General features: G+C 44.6%; 1 protein-coding gene across 2 annotated transcripts in view; it reads right to left on the bottom strand.

Moving 5' to 3' along the window:
• CHD3 (chromodomain helicase DNA binding protein 3) overlaps nucleotides 1-18,890 on the bottom strand; it is a 131,035-nt gene that overhangs the window by 76,224 nt on the left and 35,921 nt on the right. For both annotated transcript variants that reach the window (XM_033924010.1, XM_033924009.1), the window contains exons 12-20: nucleotides 18,289-18,420; nucleotides 18,083-18,182; nucleotides 17,616-17,807; nucleotides 17,153-17,353; nucleotides 15,368-15,505; nucleotides 12,406-12,527; nucleotides 8,134-8,307; nucleotides 7,851-7,992; nucleotides 5,791-5,922 (exon numbers count right to left, since the gene is read on the bottom strand). In XM_033924010.1, the coding sequence (XP_033779901.1) occupies nucleotides 5,791-5,922; nucleotides 7,851-7,992; nucleotides 8,134-8,307; nucleotides 12,406-12,527; nucleotides 15,368-15,505; nucleotides 17,153-17,353; nucleotides 17,616-17,807; nucleotides 18,083-18,182; nucleotides 18,289-18,420 (1,333 nt within the window). The remainder of the gene's footprint in view (nucleotides 1-5,790; nucleotides 5,923-7,850; nucleotides 7,993-8,133; nucleotides 8,308-12,405; nucleotides 12,528-15,367; nucleotides 15,506-17,152; nucleotides 17,354-17,615; nucleotides 17,808-18,082; nucleotides 18,183-18,288; nucleotides 18,421-18,890) is intronic.

The raw sequence follows: 18,890 nt of genomic DNA on the forward strand, positions 1-18,890 counted from the left end.
AATGCAAGATCTCCATTACCTGATCAATCAGAGCTGGAATCTCCTCATGCCAAAAAAGGCACACAATTGGGGAAACTCTGAGATTGCTGCAGCCATACGAGGTGAAAGTCTAACTGGCTCTCCAAAGGGTCCCAGAGGGCCAATCCAGGCATGAGGGGCCCAAAGAGCTATCCCCTGTGTTGCCCATGGCTGCTGCTCCTGTCAATATTTGTGGGTCCCCTGTAGACAGAACTGACCTGGTCCATTACATCTACGTTCCCTGGTCTGCTCTAAAACCCTCCCAGAGCCATTTCTTCCAGCCCCAACAGTCCTGCCCTGCAGTCAGGGCATGTGGAGCCAGCAGCTAAGGACAAATGGCAGCTGCTGCATGATCCACAGCTGTACAGTCATGCTGCCATCTCCCACTACAACCAACTGCCCAACCAAAGGAGAGGATCCTCTACCATCGTCTTCTCTCCAGAACATGAGGAAGGACCTAGAGAAACTTGAAGAATGATCAAGAATTTGGCAGCTAAGATTTAATGCTAAGAAATGTAAGATCATGCATTTGGACTGCAAAAACCTGAAGGAACGGTACAGTTTAGGGGGTGAAGAACTTTTGTACATTAAATAAGAGCAGGACTTGGGTAGAGTAGAGTGGCCAGGCTGACCAGTCCTGACAGGGGTACTGGTGCAGCAGAGAGATCTGGGAGAAGAGTCTGGCTCTGTATGAAGGAAGTCCGATGGGGGGGAGGGTCTGCGAGGACCTATACACCAGCAAGAAAAAGTTGGAGACACCCTATACGAAGGAAGTCCAGTGGTGGGAGGGTCTGTGGGGACCTATAAATTGGCAGAAAAGGGTCTAGAAGTTTAAGTAGCCAGAAAGCCCAGCCGGTAGAGTCTGGAGTCCAGGCTTGATGACCTGCTAATTTTATTTTTTTTAGTGTCCCCAGACCACCACATACTCCTCCCTGTTGTTTTCTTGTTCAGATTTTTGCACGAAGAGTGTGAGTTTTTTTTCTGCGGTGTCTTTTTTGTTTGGAAGTTTGGGAAGATTGATAATACATGAACATGAAAAAAAAGAGAAAGAAGAGCTGCATTTGGTTTGTCTGGAGTAGCTGATGAGCTGTGGGGACATTTTTTGAAGCTTCTTATTCCATTCAATATCCAAAAGTATTTCTCTGTTAAGAACATAAGAATTGCCAATGTTGAGTCAGACCAGTGGTCCATCATGCCCAGCAGTCTGCTCACACGGCGGCCCTTTGATCTAAGACCAGCACCCTAACTGAGACTAGCCCTACCAGCGCACGTTCTTGTTCAGCAGAAACTTGTCTAATTTTGTCTTGAATCCTTGGAGGGTGTTTTCCCCTATAACTGCCTCTGGAAGAGCGTTCCAGCTTTTTACCACTATCTGGGTGACAGAAGAACTTCCTTACGTTTGTACGGAATCTATCCTCTTTCAACTTTAGAGAGTGCCCTCTTGTTCTCCCTACCTTGGAGAGGGTGAACAACCTGTCCTTATCTACTAAGTCTATCCCCTTCAGTACCTTGAATGTTTCGATCATGTCCCCTCTCAATCTCCTCTGTTCGAGGGAGAAGAGGTCCAGTTTCTCTAATCTTTCGCTGAATGGCAGCTCCTCCAGCCCCTTAACCATCTTAGTTGATCTTCTCTGGACCCTTTCGAGTAGTACCGTGTCCTTCTTCATGTACATCGACCAGTGCTGGACGCAGTACTCCAGGTGAGGGCATACCATGGCCCGGTACAGCGGCATGATAACCTTCTCTGATCTGTTCGTGATCCCCTTCTTTTTCATTCCTAGCATTCTGTTTGCCCTTATCTACCTCCTGATCCACCAAGGACCAGTCGTCAGAATCCCTGTCAAGAACACGCTCAGACCACCGAAAACAAACCCAAGCCATCAGACTGCCACATTCTGCCGCCTGGACCACCAGAGCAGCCATGTCAAAACTCTGCCTAAGAAGAGACTGTATCCTATGATCCTCAGAGTCCCATAAGGCCGAGCTGCCCTCAACCGGCACTGTATGCTGACGCACGATGGCCGAGACCACCGCATCCACAACAGGAGACTTCAAGATATCCTCATTCTCCTCCAGGATGGGATACAGGTGAGTCATGGAGCACACAATACGAAAAGGCGTTTCCGGCGCCTTCCACTGCGTGAGCACTATATCCCAAATATCCTGATGCATAGGAAAAAAGTGGAAGGCTGAGCAGATCCCCCAAAGCAGGAGATCCAACACACGCAGGGGCTCCTTTGCGTCCTCCTCGAAACAGACATACATTGTGTTAGATATAAAAGTGATACCATGCATGTATCAAATGTATTTTATTATTGTTTACACTTTTTGTGAAATTTGAAAATAAAAATATAATGAAAAAAAAAAAAGAAACACAAAACCAACAAAACCTGAAGATTAAGTTCCTGGAGCTCTTCCCGCTGAAAAATGTGTGCCATCAATGCATCCTCGCCTCCTGGCAGCTCTGCAAAACACCCATAAGTTGCATCCGTCCCCCTGAGAGGGATGCAGGAGAGGGAAGGCTATGAAGTGCGCTGCTGCTGCTGTTTTTTGATGCCTTGGAGGTATGTCGGTCTCACGGTGAGAGGGTCGGTAGGGTTCTGCTGCACAAGGGGGATGGGAGGGAGGGATAGAAAGATGTTGCACAAGGGGATGGGTGAGAAGGGAGGAAAGATGATCCGTATTGTGGGTGGGGAAGGAAATATTGGGGTGGAGGAGAGGAAAGGAGAGAAGATTATTGTACATGAAAATAAATGGCAACCCCAAAAAATAAGCCCCAACGCATTTTTTGGAGCTAAAATTAATCTAAGACCCTCAGGACTTTTTTTTTTTTTTTTGCAATATAACTAAGTTTCATTTGAACAGACCCCACTGGCTCTCAAAGCTATATGCCTTGCTGGTATCAGTGGCAAGGCTTACAGCTGAGGCACCTCTACAGTAAAAATTTTTGGAGAAAGGGGGGAAGGATTCAACCTGTCGAGTGTGGCACCCCTGTGGTCGGACAGAACCCCGAAAGGGTCCCCCAAGTTCTAACCTGCACCCAAAAACAGGGACAAGAAGGCCACTTTTAACCAAATCCAACAGGCCCTACACTAACCAAAGGAAAGACTGAACAGGCTTACCACCTTCACCTGCTGGAGACTGATTGTAGATGGGACTGCACAGCCCACTTATACTACAGCCAAAGATCAATGTCTCAGTCTCCACCTGCGGTCATGGTGAGCTATTTCCCATCAGTTTCTGTGCTGGTCTGGAGAGATGATAAAGAAACTCTATTAGTCTAAAACCTTTTGGGGGTTTTTTGTGCTTCTTCTTGGCTGAGGCACTTTGGGAAGGGGTGTGTGGAGTTGCAGCAGAGTTGAGATCACGGCTATCAAGGACCCAAACCTGGGCAGTAAAAGTACTCTCTCAACTCAACCAGAAGGCAGCCTGTAGATTGAACCTGGAAGAAAAGATGGGCTTTGCAATTAAACCAACAAGACTACAGCTGTGGATCATGTCTGTGTGAATCAGACTGAAAATAAAAATCAGCTGCACCAATCCAAACTGTCATCTGTTGAAGGTATTGAAATACTCCAGGCTAAACCTGCTGTTTTACTAGAATCTGTCTGTGTACCTCTACCTCCATCTGCTGGTGAGGGCATATCACTGGTTTGGACTAGTTTAGCTGGACAAAAAGGAAAATAAACTCTGTACACCATGATTGTTTTTAATCATCAATAAATGTTAATTGAAGGTTTTACAAGGTATAAGAAAACCAATAGCAAACAGTAATTCAGCTTAGCAAAGAACCACAAAGGACAAGGATTTATTTTATTTATTACAAACTTCTGTAGACCATTGATGAAACTAAGCAACTACCTAGGCTGTTTGCAATAAAAAAATATAAATTAAGATTTTTAAAAAAGTGATAATGTACAAGAGCTGTTGCCAATCCTGAAAACTTTATAGACCATTACAGAGAAATTACTGTAGGTCTTACCTGCTAATTTTTTTCCCTTGAGTCTCTCCAGATCAGTGAAGAATTCAGCCCTTGGGGTATACATCCAGCAGGTCTATATGGATGTGATCTAGGTACTGCAGTTTTCTCAACAGTTAAAAAAAAAAAGAGAGGAACCAGGTTCCTGAGTGCGTTTACATTTCTGGGCTGATTTGGACTCAAGTTCCTGTTGTTCAGTTGTCTTCCTGTTTCTTGAAGAGGAAATGTTGGTAGTGTGTTTTTGTTACATAAATTCTCTATTGACAAGTAGGTTAAAAGAAGCCACATGAATGACATCAACCTTGATGCTGACAGGTCAGATCTGCTCACCTTCAAAAAAATGTGATCACTGTAGCATCCTCTCCCAGCAAGACTTCTCCCTCTTCAAGGGGTCCCTGTATGAGACCTGACAGGTCTCTCACTGGATCTTCCAATGGTGCTAAAGAATCTGTCAAATTCAAGGATCCCATGCTGTTCAAATCCTCCCCAGGAACTGCTCTCAGTCTCCTTGTGGCAAAGGCCCACCCTTGGACAGCCCATCAGAAAAATGATCCTTCACTGGAACCTTCCCAGCAAACTCTTCTTAAGATAGGCAATCTGGTGAATTAGCATAATGAGCTCTGGGGTAAAGCCAATCCCAAGAATAAGGTCCTGACCATCCACTTCCAGCTTTAAAGAAACTTCTTCTGTGCTCCCATCTGTCTTAACACCAGGGAAACCTCCTTGGGTTCTATTTAACCACTGTGCTAGACAAAAAATGGTCATTCCTGCCAAAATCACAGCTTCACCAAATCCAAGTGCACCTTTCACTAATGCTGGCCCTTCTGTTCTATTGGCACAGGTAGATTCTACCGCACTACTGTCCATATGACACTCTTCCTCACAAACATGACATCAACTGCTAGTGTTATTGCTGGGGCAGTGGTGGCCACAGACTGCACAGCAGCTGCTGTGCTTGGCCTGTGCTGCCATCACCAATGGCTTCCCGATGCCTGCACAGCCCATCACTCTAACATGGGCATGCTCCTTCCCCCCTCCCCCACCACTTCCAGCAGCCCAAATGGTGGCAGTCCCTGATGGAAGATGACTTTCCTTTCAGCCGTCTCTTTCTAATTTTACTTTTGAGATGAAGTTTCTATGTTAGGAAGTATTTCTTCACTGAAAGGGTGGTTGATCGTTGGAATGATCTTCCACTTCAGGTAATTGAGGCCAGCAATGTGCTCGATTTTAAGAAAAAATGGGACAAGCATGTGGGTTCACTTCGAGGAAGTGCTTACGGGGGAGGGTTCTTAGAGTGGACAGACTTGTTGGGCCGATGGCCCTTTTCTGCCGTCATATTCTTATGTTTCTATGTTAAGCCAGGGATAGGACCTTTTGAGAGCAAGCAGTAGAGGAGGAGAACAAGAAGCAACTGCAGCAACTGCCCCCAACTGTTACTGAGAGACAGCAGGGCAAGGAAGGACACTCAGGTCCAGCAGTTTCTACTCCTATGGCTCTGTAGACCAGCCCAGCCAATCTCAACCCTCTTGTTTAAACTCCTTTTACTTTACATACTATATACATACATGAATGTGTGTACACCTGTATCTTTTTCCTTCACTTATCCAAAAGGGCATCTTAGCAACTCAGATTAGATATGGACTGCACAGATCTACTTCACCTACCATCTGCTGGAGACTGTGGCAGAGGAACGTAAACCCCCATCCGTCTGTGCCAGTCTGGAGGGACGCTAAAGAAACAGTTATGCCGTTTGCACAAGACTTTTGAATATCGACCCTTAAGATTCTCATTACCTGGGAAAAGATCAGCACTCTGTGACCGTGCTCCTTTAATTTCCGCAGCATTTTCTGAAGCAACATCAGTTTCCCAGAAGATTTGATGAGAGCACCTCCTTCATAGGCACCACTAGGCAGTTTGGGAGATTCCTGGAGGCAAAGAAAAATTATGGATAAGCTATATCCATCCAATCACAGACAGTAATTTGCAGTATACTGTACAGGGAGGATATTCAAGGGCCTGTAACTTATTTATTTTGTTTTCCAGCCTGTTGTCCCCCAAAAGCTAAGAACGGGTTACAGGTTTAACACACATAATTTCTGTACAAGTTTTTATCCTAACTTGATACGTGCTAGGAGCTAATAATAATATTCAGTTTACTGGTTACAATTTGCTATGGTTGTCCTTACGATGCAAGGTTTCCAGTACAAGTTATATCTAATTTGACACACAGAAAGTTAGTGTATGATACAAGTTATCCTTATGTGACACATACTGGTTCTGGTATCAGTATACATCTTTTTGTAGTCATCAGTCAAGGGTAGGGGTTTAAGTGAAGAGGTATGTTTTTATTATTTTTCTAAAGCTGAGGGGTCCTTCAAAGGATCTGATCTGCAGGGGCTCAGTATGAAGTGGGAGTAGGACTGTTGCTTTGCGGTTTGCAGTCGAAGGGCACGACCAGGGGGGGCATTTTGAAGCGCATTTCAATCTGGGAGTGGAAGGACCGGTTCAGCACATACAGAGGAAGCTTAGTCATTACGTAGGCCGGTGCCATGTCATGCAAGGATTTGAATGCTAGCGTCAGGCCCTTGAAGACACAACGTTTGGCTGCAGGTAGCCAGTGAGCCGACGCTAGAGCTTTGGCGACAGGGTCGCAGGCACGGAGGTTTTTCAGAAGCCTGATCGCCACATTTCGGACACTCTAGAGCAGTGTTTTTCAAGCTTTTTACACCTATGGACCAGCAGAAATAAAATAATTATTCTGTGGACCAGCATCAGTCCGTGGACTAGCAGTTGAAGAACACTGGGCTAAGTCGTGGGCCAGACCCTGCCCATCTCTACCAAATCTCCACTCCAGACCCCGCCCCCATAATAGTACTAATTGTAACACTATTTTTTCCATTCATTTTTCACAGATACACAATATAATCTTATTAACAACACATAATCGCTAACCACAAAATTAAACTACACAAAACACACTGTCAATTCTCAGAATTGACATAATTGAATCACTAAATTCAAAAATAAAATCATTCCCCCCTACCTTTGTTGTCTCCCTCCCTCCATGCTATGCCTTACCTTCTGGCCTGCTCCTGCCTGGCCATTTTATGCCGCCCCCGGTATTATCTTCAGGCCGGCTCCCTCTTCCTCACTGATGCAGTGCACACAGCTGCGGGCAGCAGCTCCTTGCATGCCCCGTGCCTCATCTGGAAGCCTTCCCTCCGACGTTGCAACGTCAGAGAGAAGGCTTCCGGTTCAGGCGCAGGACGTGCGTAGGAGCCACTGCCCGTGGCTTTGTGCACTGAATCAGTGAGAAAGAGGGAGCTGGCTTGAAGATAACACCGCATTGATCACACCGTGGACCGGCGGTTGAAGAACACTGTTTTGGGCCTGATGCACATGCTGGCCCTGTGGACCGGCAAGAAATTTCTGTGGACCGGCACCGGTCCGCGGATCGGTGGTTGAAGAACACTGCTCTAGAGACAGACATCGTACATTCTTCACTGTGAGACTGTTGATTAGTGCATTGCAGTAATCCATGCGGGAGAGTACTAAGGCATAGAGTAGTTGGACAAAGTCAGACTCTGAAAAGTAGTTCCTTATTTTTCATGCCTGCAATTATACCTTCCCAAGATCTTTTCTGGGAACTAGTCATTGTTAATTTTATTGAACTTTATCCTAGAAATGTACCATAGAAGAGATACGTAAGAGTAGAGAGACTGGAATCCGAGGGAGCTGACATTCCAGAACAATAGGGAAGTTGTACAAAGGGTTGGAATAGCAATAATATGGTGCTCAGAGAGGGAAAATAAAACGACGGAGGAAAGAGAAAGCATAAGAGCAAGTGACCTACCAGAGCTGCCACAGGGAACAGATAAGGGTGGTTACAACACTTTTTCAGGTCCATCATAATGTTCAAGAGAGACACCTGATTTCCACCTCCCCGTGAATTCAGGGCTTCAAAATTCCTGGTGAGGATGAATTTGTAATATTTCCTGATGGGAAGACAAAAGATGAGAGGGAAAGAAAACAGAGAGACAAAATGAGATGACCACATGCGACAGACATATAAAAAGAAATATACTTTTTCTAAAGCAGAAAGGAGCAAGCTAAGAAGTGTCTGGCTTCTCTCTTACTTCTGCATGGGGCTCAGTTCCACACGCACAATCAGCTCTGTCTTAGCAGGCATGTTCTTGAAGACGTCTGCTTTCAGTCTACGCAGCATGTGGGGTCCCAGCAGATCATGCAGCTTTTTGATCTGGTCCTCCTTTGAGATGTCAGCAAACTCCTCCAGGAAACCGTCCAGGTTGCTGTGCAAAATCCAAAACTATGTTATTTACCTGGAAGGAAGGAATATCCCTACCGGCACAAGTTCAAATTAATAATATACCCCTGGAAATGGCTCATAACATCAAAATTCTTGGCATCATACTAGATCCAAAATTATCATACTGTGATCAAATACATTCGGTGGTAAGAAGCTGTTTTTATAAGCTCCAAATGATAAGATCAATGGCAAAAGTTCTAGAAGCAGCTGCATTAAACACCCTGGTCCACTCCCTCGTCATCTCTAGTGACTACTGTAACTCACTATATAAAAACGTCACCCAGATCCAACTAAGACGCATCTATAAAACTTATCACTAATTCCAAAAAATTTGATCATGTGACGCCCCTTCTACAGAATGCCCACTGGTTGACAATATCCCATCGGATTACTTATAAAATAATCTTGATCTGTTTTAAAATACGACAATCAAACTTACCAGCAGTCCCAGATAAACTCCTACTACCAAATACACCATTGAGAACTTTACGATCTGCAGATCACAATTTACTTGTAATTCCCTCCCTAAAAGTCATTAATACTCGAAGAAACAAATTATTCACAATTTATGCTCCACAGCTATGGAACACTTTACCCTCTCATCTTAGAGAAGAACAAAAGCTCGATCGCTATAAGAGCAGCTTAAAGTCTTTTTTATTTCAAGATGCTTTCCACACTTAAGTATCTTCCTTTGAAAGAAGTATACAACTCAGGAGACATCAGAGATTTCCCTTGTCTATCCTTTATGTTCTTCCCTAGACTCCTTTCTTTACTATAACTATTGTAGTTCAACCCCTTTCCCTGTCGTTATCATGTTTGTACTTGTGTGATTTGAGATGTATTCTTATTTTATAATAATATACCCCATTTTAAAGTGTACATCGCTTAGAAGTATTATAAGCGATATAATCCAATTCTAAATAAATCTGAAACCTGAGAGGTAGCAGGTTAGCACAAGGGCATGAAACAAAACACATTTCACAAGAGAAGCAAACTTTTTTTACTTCAACCTTACTGGCAGGACACTCTTACCTTCATAATATAAAAGGTCAGAGGTTCTGCCTTGAACTACTACTTGCACAAGATGCGGAGCACTGCTATTTCTGCAACTGCCTTGTAAGAAGAAATTAGGTCCTACCTGATGATTTTCTTTCCATTAGTTCTTCACATTTGTTCAGAGGGCGTCTCGGCTTAAGAAACTTTGGAGGGTGGGAAGCTCCCCATCCTCCAAAGTTTCTTGAGCCGAGACGCCCTCTGAACAAATCGAGACGGACTGAGACAGAGATGGGGACAGCGAAGCCTCTCTGCCCCCATTCCCTGGAAGGTCCAAATGCAAATTCTTGGGAGCTGGAGGAATAGAAGGCCCCCCTCCTCCGAGAAGGACCTGAGGCCTCTGCCTGGACCTGAACCTCCAAAGAACCACCTGCAGACTCTGCCTGAGCAGATACGCCTTGTGCAAAGCCATTTTATTAAAATGCAGCACTGGCCTTGGAAAATCTGGAAAGGTCAGCTTCTTTCCAACTTGTTTACTATATCTTAATTTAAGAAAGCATGAGACAATGTAATGTAATTTATTTCTTATATACCGCTAAACTCCGTTAGGATTCTAAGCGGTTTACAGAAAAATAGACAATAGGGTGCATTAAAATTATAAATAAAATAGGTACTTAGAAATTCCCTTACTGTCCCGAAGGCTCACAATCTAATTAAAGTACCTGGAAAAATGACAATTAGTAGAGTAATGAAGAAATAAAATAGAGAATAGATGAGAAAAATAAGAAAATAAACATTCTAATAAGATTACAATGATCTAAAGGACTTTGAGACAAGCCCCTAGGATTTCTAAGAGAGAGGAAGGAATAGTAGAAGGTATGGATGGGCAGGCTGGATAAGTTGTATAGTCTTTTGTTTCTAAGGATAGGTTATATTTATTTATTCATTCAATTTTCGATACCGTTCTCCCATAGGAGTTCAGAATGGTTTACATAGATCTATTCAGGTATTCAAGCATTTTATGACCATTTTCTAAGACCAGAACTAGAAAAAAGAGTAGTTCCTGAGGTCACAATGTGCTAAGACAGGGGTAGGCAATTCCAGTCCTCGAGAGCCGGAGCCAGGTCAGGTTTTCAGGATATCCACTAGAGAATGACACGGTGACGGTTTACCCGCGGCCACTGCATTTAAGCCGCGGGTCACCGCCGAAAACGGGGAAGAAAACTAGCAGTCGCTGCGGTGACGGGGACAAGGCCATTCACCGACCGCGGAAACGGTGAACAGGTTTGTCCCCGCGGGCCAATGTACCCCCTTCTAGGAACCGCTATTTACCTGTGTTTCACCGTGCTCCTCATTTGTCAGATCAACCCTTTCTGCCAATCGCAGCAGAAGGGTACCCAACCCCTCCTGCCGGTCCTCCCAATGGCCTCCCCTAAGATCGCCGGCAGGAGGGTACCCAACCCCTCCTGCTGGACCCCCCCCCAACGAACCCTCCCACCCCGGAACCCCCTTAGTCTTACTTTCCAAGTTGGACCGGACAGCTCCTCGCTCGTCTGGCCAGCAGGCCTGCCTCCGTCCAAATGAGGCGGGCCCGCCCCTCCCCTCCCCTGCCTAACCCACAGGATCCTAGGGCCTGATTGGCCCAAGCACCTAAGGCCCCTCCTATAGCGGGAGTGGCTTTAGGTGCCTAGACCAATCAGGCCCTAGGATCCTGTGGGTTGGGCAGGGTAGGGGCGGGCCCGCCTCATTTGGACGGAGGCAAGCCTGCTGGCCATTCGTGTGAGGAGCCGTCCGGTCCAACTTGGAAAGTAAGACTAAGGGGGTTCCGGGGTGGGAGGGTTCGTTGGGGGGGGGGGGGTCCAGCAGGAGGGGTTGGGTACCCTCCTGCCGGCGATCTTAGGGGAGGCCATTGGGAGGACCGGCAGGAGGGGTTGGGTACCCTTCTGCTGCGATTGTCGGGAGGGCCGTTGGGGGGGTCTACAGGAGGGGTTGGGTGCCCTCCTGCCGTGATCGCTGGGGGGAGGGGAGACTTGCAGCACTGCTTATACAGCGACTCTGGCTGTGAGGAACTACAGTAAGGCCAGTGTTGAACAGACTTCTATGGTCTTTGTTCCATGTGTGGTAAGACAGATTAGGATGTGTTAGATAGGGCTTCAACAGCAATTTCAGTAGTTGGAACATTAGAACAAAGTCAGGCAGATTTCTACAGTGTGTGTCTCATGTATGGCAAGACAGATTAGAATATGCTTCAATGGCAACTCCAGTAGTTGAGACTTAAAGAGAACACCAAGCAGACTTCTACGCTCTGTGTCCCTTCATGGGTTCTAATTTTGGCCATTGGGGTTCCTTGGAATAATTGTACCTAAAGGGAGGCCCTACATTCTTTGGGCTAAAGTACTTTCGGAAACCCTTTTGGCCCAAATGAGGTGTATGGGATGGGAGCTTGGGGGTTTGAAGGAGCTCAGTAAGATCTCTAGTAAAGAGGTGGGACTTTGTAAGCATTTAAAGTACATGTCGTGTTTGTTTTTGCATTGCTAGCCCCAGGGGTGGTGGAAGATTAGTGATTGAAAAACTGTATGAAAAATAACTATTTTAAATTTAGTGATCAAAATGTGTCAGTTTTGAGAATTTATATTAATTAATTTTTTCTCTGCGTGTTTTGTTTTTGTATAGTTATTAACTAATATTTAACTAAGTTTTAAAGTTTTAAAGAATGTTTCCTTTATACGTAAATAAAGAAAAGTGAATGGGATTGCAGTGGCGGTGACGGGGCGGTGAATGGGGTGGCAGTGGCGGTGACGGGGCGGTGAAGAGGATGGTGAGACGGGGACGGGGCGGTGACGGGGATGGTGAGACGGGGACGGGGCGGTGACGGGGACCAATTTTTTCACCGTGTCATTCTCTAATATCCACAATAAATATGCATGAGATAGATTTGCATCTCAAGGATGCAACTCCCGGCTCTCGAGGACCGGAATTGCCTACTCCTGTGCTAAGACAAAGAATCAGCCCCTATAAAAATATGGTCACCATCTGCCTAATTAACCAGGGAACAGCAAACTTAAAACTGCCCACCAGAAAGACTCACTTGAAGCGTTCCGGGGTGAGGAAGTTAAGGAGGTGAAAGAGCTCTTCCAGGTTGTTTTGCAGTGGAGTCCCAGTCAGAAGCAGTTTGTGGTCTATCTTGTATCCATTCAGCACCCTGAAGAACTGTAAGACCCCAATTTAATGTTATGCCCAAATTCCTGATACGTGTATTCTGAAAATTCAGTGCATATTTCTAAGATCTACACTCCTCCCTCTGTATTCACGGGGGTTAGGGGCAGAGCCCGTCCGCAAATACGGAAAAATCGCAAATAACTTTTCTAGGAACTTGCCCAGACTCAAAACTCAGTTATGTCCTCTCACTTTTCTGGAATGCGGCAGACAGTTAAAATCAGAAGGTGCGTGTGTCTCTCGGCTTCAAGGAAGCCAATGAAGGGATCTTTTACTTTTCTTTCTGGGAAGGAAAAGAAGGAGGTGCACTGTTTACAAACAAGGCAAAGTGCCTGGGGTGCGTGGCAACACAAGCCTGTGCACCCGATGCGCATGCCCGAGCCCAGATTGCGGGTTGCAGAAGGCTCCTGACCGCGGAGGTAGATACCTGTGGAAATACAACTTCCTCATTCATCTGGCTGCCATCCTGATCTGAGGTCTATGCATGGCAAGGACGATCCCCCACACGGCACTGACAAGCAGCTCTCCCGCTCTGGTGAATCTCATAACCGCCTCAGGTGCTCTGCTCCTCCCTGTCCTGTGCGTTTCCTCTCTGATCTCCAGGTGTGTGTACACTCAATACTGTCCCACTCTCAGATCTCAACCCGGGTGACTCTTTTTTTTATCTGCATGCTGAAGGATGACTGGGATGATGTCATTTGGGGGAGGAGCCAGCAAGCCAAAAAACCGTGAATAAACAAAGCCGCGAGCGCTGAAACCGCGAATACGGAGGGAGAAGTGTATTGCTTTTTATTCTAGAATATATTATCTACAACTGTAATATTTTATCTTTCATTACACGCAGTTCCTAGCATATATCCTGGCAGGATGTGGTTAATCAGAATCAAAAAACAAGTAGCCTAATCAGACACTCTTGCCCAGTTTGTAAAGCCAAGAAAAATTTGGTCTTACCTGCTAATTTTCTTTTCTCGAATCCAACCAGACCAGTGCACAGTGTATGTGTTATGCCCATTACCCATACATTCTGGGCTGGTTTGGTTAGGATGAAAAGAAAAAATTTATTATCTTACTTGCTAATTTTCTTTCTTTAAGTACATCTAGATCAGTCCAAAATGTAATGTAATGTAATTTATTTCTTATATACCGCTAATTCCGTTAGGTTCTAAGCGGTTTACAGAAAATATACATTAGGGTGCATTAAAATTATAAGTAAGATAGGTACTTAGAAATTCCCTTACTGTCCCGAAGTTGAATGGGGATAGATGCGGAAGGCAAAAGCCCCCCCCCCCTGTAAAACCAGAGATCCCCAGGGAAGAAACAGGACCCCAGCCACCTGCAAGTATGCCTTGTACATGATCAAAAATCTGAGGCAAATCCCCTGGTGGCAAAGCAGGACTCAGTGCCAAGGCAGGAGACCTAGCAGAAACCTGTTCCTGTCTCTCTAAGACATGGGGAAGGTCACCTGAGGCTGCAGATAAGTTGGCGGAGCTTCCAGCCAAAAGTGGCAAAAAAATCAGCTGAAAAAACTCCTGAGGCCTGCAGCGGCAAAGAAGCCTGAACAGACCCAGCCGCTAAAGCAGGTAAGCTGGGTAAATCCATGTGTGGGCAGTAGTGGAAGTCCGGGCTTCCCCACTGCCTGCTTCAGACCAGCGGTGCACGTGCGAAGGGGAACCCTGCTCACCAGCACCTGAAGCTGACAAGGATTCCCTTCGTGGTGGTCGGTGCACTTTGTGCACACAACAGCCGTATCAACGCGCCCCTGGAGCACGAGCACTTTTTTAAACTTCTTAAAAGTGCTCATTGCGAAAACCGCTACAAGGGAAAATAAAGTGCCACTTAGCAATAAAAATCAATTAAACCTAATTGAAGGCTTCCCTTCAGACTGGCACTGCCTGAGGACTTTTTTTTCCAATACAACTTTAATTTACAATTGAACCGACCCCACTGGCTCTTTAACCTATATGTCTTGCCAGTAGTTGGTGGTAAGGCTTACAGCTGAGGCACCTCTAAAGAAAAAATTGGGGAAGCTGGGGGTAGGGACTCGACCAGTCGAGTATGGCACTCCTGAGGTCGGAAGGATCCCCAAAAGGGTCCCCCCAAGCTCAATCCGGCAGCACAACCAGGGACCAGAAGGCCACTAACCAAAATCCAACAGCCCTACACTAAACCAGGGAAAGAATGCATAGGCTTATCACCTCCACCTGCTGGAAACTGAGAGCAGAGTGATTGTACTTGGGACTGCACAGCCCACTTGTACTACAACCAAAAGTTTGTGTCTCAGTTTCCACCTGCTGGTCGAGGTGAGCTATATAACCCATCAGTTGCTGTGCCAGTCTGGAGGGACAATAAAGAAGAATAGATCTTCTTCCATTTTAGCATTTGGAAAACTTTCAGTCATGGGAGGCTGAGAGCAAAAACCAAAAGAACATGAAATCCACTATGGTTCTTTTTTTACTTTTTCATTTTTAAAGTACCACAACATATTTGGAAGCGTCGACTTTTAACTGAAATGGAACAATCACCAGGATTTACAGGTGAAAATTGGGGAACTCACCTTTTCTAGAAAATTAATAAAGCCAAGGCTTGCTCTACCATGGGTTCCCGTTCCCACCACACAAACATACACACAAGAAAAGGTTTTGATAATTCAGGTCCTAGATATATATGAACTGGCAGCATGGCCCAGCACCAACCACAGCTCCAATCCCACCACTACTTCTTACTTAGATTTGATTATTTTCTGACTCCCAGGAATACTAGAATTTTGAAAATCCAAGTTGCATGAAAGCTGCTTTTTCTCTCTCTCTCTCCCGCCCCATCAGTTTCTATCTTACCTTGGACTGATTGTTCTTGAGCCTGTGAGCCTCATCCACCACCAGACATGCCCACTGGATGGAGCCTAGTACAGCCTGGTCAATGGTGATCAATTCATAGGAGGTCAGGAGGACATGGAACTTCACCTGAGCTTCTCGCTAATGTTGGAAAAGCATAAACCACAGCATCACCGTATGCACGCTATCTGTTCATTTAAAGTCAATCATATTTTACTTTCTTCAGCTATGTAGGCTGAGCATGAGGTATTTCAGACCGAGTGCTCCAGTGATTTGCTGGGCTAAGCCTGAGGTACGGCAGGTTAGATGTATCAGACCTAAACTGAACCTTTGCAGGTTCAGTGTCACTACATTTTGGCCTGATCATGTAGTAAGTACTGCATACTGGAAGGATCACAGCCTTGCTGGGCTGAGTCTGAGCTGTTGCAGAACGTAACTAAATATCATGATTCAGCTCTCCTCCTCCTAAATGTATGTCCTTTGGCAGACATCTCAAGACCCAGCTAAAGGTTATTTGACGAGCAGCCCGCATTAGCCAAAGTTAATCAAATAACGCTTTTTAAATACTGGACTCTAGGTATTTAAACTTATGCCTGCAATTTATTTGCCTAAATTTAGGAATTGAAATTGTCTGATTAAGGTATTGTAATGTATGCAAAAGGTTGTTACTTTGACAGCTGTTATAGGAACTCTGGTAGTGCTATGATGGTTCCTCTTCATATTGGCTTTTTTTTTTTTTTTTAATAATTTATAATTCTGCATATCCTACAATTCTATGCGGATTACAAATTATTCAGGTACTCAAGCATTTTTCCTCCAACTGTCCCGGTGGGCTCCTACTGTCTAATGTACCTGGGGCAATGGGGATTAAGTGAATTGCCCAGGGTCACAACGAGCAGTGTGGGATTTGAACCCACAACCTCAGGGTGTCGAGGCTGTAGTTCTAACCAGTGCACCACACTCGCACACTTTTCTGTACATAGCCTATATGTTGGAGCACTGAGCATATCATAAGTCTATTGAATGATATAATTTCTTTAATATATTAGTTTTAGTACACATTTTTGTTACATTTAGCTATTAGGTTGAAATTTAAGTCTGCAATAGGTGTTTGAGGATTATCTGGATAATGCCACTGAAAATCATGTCTGACCACCTTGACATTATTCTGGTATAGCTGGGGTGGTCAAACAGCAGAGCTAAGACAGAAATATCTTAGCTTGCCTGGATGTTATTCAGGTGCCAGCACTGAATACTGATGGTATCCAGAAAACCTACAAGAGTCACCTTAAACTCAGATAATCCGTGCCAGCATCAGGCCTGACACTGAATATCCGGATATAAATTTTAATGCCACGGTCAATGTTTGGAGTCAATGTTAACCATGATGTTTAAATGTATTTATAAATTTTGATATACTGCCATTCACAACAGAGTAGGAAGGCAATTAATCAAACTAAAGAAGAGAGAGAAGGGGAAAAAAGGGAAAAGAATTGCCTTCAAAATTAAAAAACAAGTTTTAAGGAGTTTCTTGAAAATAGGAAGAAGGGTTCTGCTCGTAATTTCAGTGCCAATTTTCAGGAACTTGGTCCTAGTCAATTTTGAAAGGGGCCAACTTAGGATCCTAATTCTCTAAGTTAAGCATCTGAACTGTTTGAAAACTGATCCCTAAGTCCTGAAATGTCACAGCGCGGCAGTGTTCTGTGTAGGTATCTTTCTGTTGGCCCTCAGGTTTCTCATCCTGAGCTCTTGGAGTGGCCCATCCCTTTCTCTTTCTGCAGCACTCACCTTCATTTTAAAAGCCTTCTTGCCTCCTTTAATGGCATTATCCTCGAAAGAGAACTCGTTCTCCCGGATGACAGCACGGCTGTCTTTGTCCCCTGTGTAAGTCACCACATAGAAAAATGGAGCCCACATCTGGAACTCACGTTCCCAGTTGATGATGGTGGAGAGAGGAGCACTGACCAAGAAGGGTCCTTTAGTGTGTCCCTGTACAGGGAAGGAGAGAAAAAAGGAAGTAGAAAAAGAGAGATCAGAACGGAATGTAGAGGAAGAATGAAAACAGAAAAAGAGAAAAGACAAGGACAGAGATGTCCAGAGAAAGAAACATAAGCAAAATTATTCCTAGATAAAAAAAAAATCACTATCAGACAGTACATTTAAAATAAACAAAAGGACATTAGTTATGGATGAGAGTCTCTGTGTTCTGGTCATCCATGTTGGGAGACTACTACTGTCTGCCTCTCCTTACCTCTTTATAGAGGGAATATAGGAAAACAATGGTTTGTATGGTCTTTCCTAGCCCCATCTCATCAGCCAGTATGGTGTCGGTGCCTTGTGCCCAGGAGAAGCGCAACCAGTTCAGGCCCTCCAGCTGGTACATGTGCAGTGTGCCCCCCGTGGAGGTGACAAATTGAGGCTGGCTTTCATATTTAACAGTTGGCTGCAAGTACAACATGAAAAGCACCTTTTAGTAGGTGAAACACATATACACAAGGATTCTAATATAAACAATTGTAGTTCTGCCCTTTTTTACCTTATGTATCTGTAAGTCTGTTTGTCTAACTCATATTTAAAGATTAAACTGGTATATGCCTATACCTTTTAAATTTGTAAATCGCTTAGTAATGTAAATAAGCGATTCATCAAGTCAAAATAAAATCTTGAAAATCTTGAAATCTTGATTCACAGTGGGTGAGGGACTCATTCAGGACTCACGTCATTAAGGGGAGAACTTGCTGGCTCACACGCCTCTAGCTCTTTCTTCTTCTTCTTATATTTGCGAGGGCAGGACAGGTCTTCTCCTATGATGAGCTCTCTGCAAAAAGACACAAATAAAGAAAGGCATGTGTTACCGGCTGATGAAAAGTGCCTGCTGCTGCCTCTAGGGCACCAAGCCATGCTGCCAAGCCCACTCTGTGTACCTGTGTTTCCAGTATGTCTCCTTGTGGAACTCATATTCAGGGATGGGCATTTCCTCATCCTCCCATGTGGACTGGTCATATTGAAGATCACGCCACTTCACCAGATAGTGAAAATTCCCCTTTCGGTCCACACTGCAAATCAGTGTAATAAAACACATAAGTTCTACATGTCTCTTGTCACTTAATACAAGTCACATGCAAGCACACCCCTTAAAATCAGCACTGAGAAGGATTTCCTTGTTTTTTTTATTAAATGGAAGATTAGGTTATCTTCTTTTTGTTAATACAGGAGTCTGTTTATTCTACATGAACATCCTCTGGTCGTGAACTGTTGCAGATGGATGTCAATCACATCTTTCAGCTCCTCCTCCTTCACAAGTGGAGAATAGTGTCCTCTTCAGTTTGTACCAAAGCAATCAATATCCACTATAAAAGAAGAAAGCAGGAGGGGGGTAAGAGGACTTCCCCGAAACAATAGTACATTTTTGTTCTGCTCTATAACTCAAGAAAAAGAACAATAGCATATGAACTAATAACATAGGTGTACCAATGAACCACCCTGCTGTGTGCAACAAACAGAAAAACATATGGAGCACAGGTGT

The sequence above is a fragment of the Geotrypetes seraphini genome, chromosome 16 (genome assembly GCF_902459505.1).
Source record: "Geotrypetes seraphini chromosome 16, aGeoSer1.1, whole genome shotgun sequence".
Classification (NCBI taxonomy): Eukaryota; Metazoa; Chordata; class Amphibia; order Gymnophiona; family Dermophiidae; genus Geotrypetes; species Geotrypetes seraphini.